At 31.7% G+C, this 5000-nt stretch overlaps 1 protein-coding gene across 5 annotated transcripts in view; it reads right to left on the bottom strand.

Annotated features, from left to right (window-relative positions):
* The window catches only part of LOC125043550 (clathrin light chain-like), an 18651-nt gene that overhangs the window by 13221 nt on the left and 430 nt on the right, over nucleotides 1-5000 (bottom strand). The window contains exons 2-3 of one of the 5 annotated variants that reach the window (XM_047639716.1): nucleotides 2299-2421; nucleotides 1266-1292 (exon numbers count right to left, since the gene is read on the bottom strand). The exons of 1 other annotated variant lie outside the window; for it this stretch is intronic. In XM_047639716.1, the coding sequence (XP_047495672.1) occupies nucleotides 1266-1292; nucleotides 2299-2421 (150 nt within the window). The remainder of the gene's footprint in view (nucleotides 1-1265; nucleotides 1293-2298; nucleotides 2422-5000) is intronic. 3 more of the 5 variants (XM_047639717.1, XM_047639718.1, XM_047639719.1) reach the window with 3 other exon arrangements.

The raw sequence follows: 5000 nt of genomic DNA, 5'->3' as shown, positions 1-5000 counted from the left end.
ATATATATCGTATATGTGTGTATCTATCTATCTATCTATCTATCTCTATCTATCTATCTATATATATAAATATATACATCATATATGTGTATCTATATCTATATCTATATAGATATAGACACACACACACACACAACATATAATTAAATGTATAATACATACATATAAGTAAACATACTTGAATCACACACAAGTACATACAAACATACCTACACAAATATTTACAGATATACATACATCCAAGCATATACACGCAAACACCAGTTGCATGTGGGGATGGGGGGGTGTGTGTGTTTGTGCATGAGAAAAGACATCATATGCATGCAGCATATTTGTCTTGGCACACGTGGGTGTATGTGAGTAATTGCAATTTCTAAATTTCTTGGTCTTTGTCTTCAAAGATCACTACCTTATTGCACGGCAAGTAAATATTGATAAACACTTCACCACCACTACTACTTTTTTTACGGTACAAAAAATAATCGTGACTTTATTGGTGTAATACATTGTAAATGATCTTGTTACAATATGTATTCTAATTATGGAACTAATTAATAATAAAGGGATAATATTTGTTTTCATTCTCTTTTTAAATATACACAATAAATAGAAAATAGCTCTCCTTTCCAATATCTTTTTTTTTTTGTAAAAAATATGCAATACTACTTTCATAGCAATATTTTTATATAATGTAACATTATTTGCATAATCTATAATAGCAGGAAACTAGAAACTAAAAATTTTATTCACAGTTCATGGATGTTATATCTTTTGATATATCTTTCATCTAAAATTCCAGACACTTCATTAAAAGTTCTTCTAAAACTGCAAAGTATTTTTTCGAAATTAATGAAAAAAAAAAAAACCCACCCTAATTGACTTTAAGAACCTGGTTAACAGATTTGCTGAAGCTAATTCAGAGGGGCCTTGGTGTTATGCAAGTCTTAAGAATGTTCTCTCTAACATAACATCTAATGCGACAAATAGATTTATAAATTAATATTACCTATGCAAGTTAACAATGTACAATATTGTAAATACTAATAAAGTTTCTCTATTTTCTTTCAATTGTAAACAAGAACACTGGTAGTGCCAGCACACCTTTTTACTTTGGTTAAGCAAGGGCCATGTTGGGGGCTCATGCCTGGGAACCTATTTTTAACTTTGGCTCCAAATTATGCTACAGTGCTTTCTAAAGAACCATCATTGAGTTATAAAATAAGCCCACTAAAATGTCAGCAAACACAAAAAATTACAGTATTTACCTGAAGGTATGTTTTGTACACAACTTCCTAGAAGTAGAAAAAATATCTCAGACTTGTAATCTATTCTGTTCAGACTAGCTAGCATTCTATACTCTGGAATTATCATTTAGTACTTTATTAGATATATGAGTCATATTGCATTGAAGAACTATTTTTTAAACAATTAGATACCAAACTATACAGGGCAAAACTACAATTAAAGCACCAGGGCCCAATCATTTCAGAACAGATTCTCTTGAAATTTTAAGCCACAGGATATCTGCAGTAAAATAAATCTGAAATGGAATCCTTTCCATTTTTGGTAGAAAACTCTAGCTAAAAGTATATAGTGGTTTATTTGACAAAAAATCCTTATTGAAATAGCAAAGAAATGCCCTGCTTAAAATGAATGGGAGGGCAGGAATTGGAGGCAATCCAATTTTGAAAAAAAAAAAAAAAGTAAAAAAAATACAAATTCAACAGTTTTGAATTATTAAAGCTTCCTTTACGTTTCTTGTTATACTGTACAGAAAAATGCTAACAGGATTGTAGAATTTTTCATCACCCCTTGGACAAATTCTGATGAATTGGACAACAAACTGAACAGCATTTTGGTCTCAAGTTCCCAGGAAGAACAAAAAACTGGGGCTCTGCAAATAATGTTCACTGATCTGTAGAAAAGCTCTCTAAAAAGGTAAGGACATCTACTAAGATTTAAATATTAAGATCATTTGATCAATAGAAATATATAAACCTAGAGTCATTAACTTTCAAGATGCACTACTTCAAAGATTTTGTTTCAGATACTTACGCTTGTCAGTTTATGCTATAATCTTTTTGCATTCATTATTTCTTTGTAGGAACCCAATCTCAAATGAGTACCACTTATAATTTTGGCATACCCATGAGCTACAAAAACAGGGCAGACAGACACATATGAAGCAAAAAGAGAAAAGAAAAAGCAGAAAAAGCCAAAAATCAAAAGTAAACATGGTCAATCATCACCATAATGCAAAAAACAGTCCAGTGGACTGTGTTTTGCTGCAACACTAACCTTGGGCTACCTCATCTCTGCCCAGCATCTCGAAACTCTCGAGGTCTGGGGCACCATTCACAGGGACACCCCCAAACAAGTCAGCGTCTCCATCAAGGCCTGGAGATGAGACATCACCATGCGCTAATCTCAATGTCATGCATCCATAGAGCTCTGAGCCAAGTGAAATGGATCAATACATGCTGACTCTTGTCTTGGATCTTGTTATTGTCATGACACGCTATATTCACTTTTTTTTTTTTTACAGGAATTCCTATCAAGATAAGAGTGACATGTATTGATCAATGGCTGGATAAGTCAGTGAAAGGATACATACTGACTGATCATTTGAGATGAGTGGATACACATATCTGTGCTACCAAGAAAAGTAGAATTTGAGGTTTAAACAGAGAGATTAAATATGGGAAGCTCAAGTGTGATCTATATGGCTTCTAAACACACACAAAGGAAAACATCAATATTATGCAGTCATGCCATTATTAAAAAAAAAAAAAAAAATCAGGAAAAAAAGGGTAGAAAATTGTTGTTTTAACAGATTAATTGACATTTAAAGCAAGGGATATCAGATATCAGTCATGACATGTCTTAAGAACTTTCTGTAAGAAATACTATGGGATTAATATAAGCTTTGACCTACTATAGCTATGAAGATGTGTACAATAATGCCATGGCCAATGTGATTTCAGTCTACTAATTTCAATTATACATAGACAGCTCCACAAGTGCTTAGTCACCAATTATAAGTCTTAGCTGGTCTTACATGTTTACTATTTCCTTTATTTTTGGAAAGAGGTTCATTTTTCACCTATAACTTAGTCATTATAATTACAACAATAATAATAAAGCAACAGTAATTAATAATAATAATAATAATAATAATAATAATAATAATAATAATAATAACAAAACAACAACACTATTAACAATATTATCATTATTGTTATTAATAACAATAATGATAATAATAATAATAATAGTAAAAGTAATTATAACAACAGTAATGGTATCAACTGTATCAGAGCAAAAAGTTTTCCCCAAAATCGAAGGAATAGGGATACAAGTCAGGTAGGTCTACTAAATGACTAGTTGAGCACTTGTGGAACCATTTGTGCTTGAACAAAATGCACAAAACAGAAACTACAGTGGTCAGTGCATGTATCATGCATCAAGAGTTTCAGATATGAAACAAGAAACTGTCACAAAGTGATTTCAGTTTCACCAGACACAAGAAGATAAAATCATTACTATTTACGGATGTCAAGACTGTTTCCAATCCCTTACATGAAAATACATAAAAAATGTGAAATATAAGTAACAGGCAGATTTACTTTAGTGAGAATGCCTACTTTATTAAAAAGAACATGCTATTCATGCTGCACAACCAACTACCATTCTCGTACAAGAGTGCAAAATTCTCAGTGAGTGGGTTTATGTAGGGCACATGATATACACGTTATAAGAATTCTACGTAACAGACTTTGTAAGGACTGTATTTCCTGGAATACTTATTTTTATAATCTTTTTGGAATTTCCATCTCACCTTATAATATTTCTCTAAGGAATCCCATCATTAAATGACTATGTCACATCATCATGACTAATATTTCCTTCAAACAATTTACATAACCAAACAATAACAGCAAGACCCCTATCACTTACAAAGTTGAATATGTCTTTAAAGTAAACTATTAAAATCAATGACTGACTGCACATTTTTCATTAGGCTACTTTTTTTCAATACTTCAGCTTGCAACTGCAAAAATTTGCAAACTGAAGTCCTTTCTACTTAGGCTTTGAAAATTATTCAAAAGAATTAACTAAATTTCTATGGATTCTTTTTTCTTAACTTATCTCAAAACATGCCTTTACAAAACTGGATTCTGATCTCAAATACATGAACCCCTTCTTTTCCCATATTGAGCCTGCCATCATTATAAGCAGATGTAAACCTACTACCCTGTATCAAGTCCATTAATTCAGAACACCAAATAAAACTCAAATACATTTAGAAAGACCCTTCTCTAGTATCCAGTGTTGTACCAAAATTTAAAAATATGTTCTAGATAAACCTCCTCCAGGGAATTCATCAACTACTCCTTAGATTATGAATCTTATTTACTTTCTGTGCAGGGGGATATTTATCATGATATTTGACACCTGCAGGAAATCAGTTATCACTGTTTTTGGATGGGGAGGAAATCTGTGATATAATAAGTATTCTTCTCTTTATACAAATAACCTTCAAAAAGTTATCAGTAGCAGAACAAGATCATACAAAATTGAATAAATTTACAGTGGTAATAATAAATATACAACAAACTGCTTTATAGAACTGGGAAGTACCAGGGCAGTGTGGGAATGAAACATGTAATGCAATGAGAAATTGGTTGGTAAAGAAGGGGTTATTACGCTTTTAAATCAAATGTAGACTTACATATAAGCTACAGCTCAAATTTTAATATATATGTATATGAACTGCGTTCATGTTGACAAATGTATAAAAGGTATGAATGAGAATGAATATCTTCACAATACAAGAGATGTATTTGACCGGTTTCGACTTTGTCTTCGTCAGAAATAAATGTATTTCTGACGAAGACAAAGTCGAAACCGGTCAAATACATCTCTCGTATTGTGAAGATATTCATTCTCATTCATACCTTTTATACATATATATGTATGTATGTGTGTGCAAGTGGGGT

This window comes from Penaeus chinensis, chromosome 34 (assembly GCF_019202785.1).
Source record: "Penaeus chinensis breed Huanghai No. 1 chromosome 34, ASM1920278v2, whole genome shotgun sequence".
Classification (NCBI taxonomy): Eukaryota; Metazoa; Arthropoda; class Malacostraca; order Decapoda; family Penaeidae; genus Penaeus; species Penaeus chinensis.
Note: the sequence above shows the minus strand (reverse complement) of the source record. Positions and strands in the feature narration are given on the sequence as shown.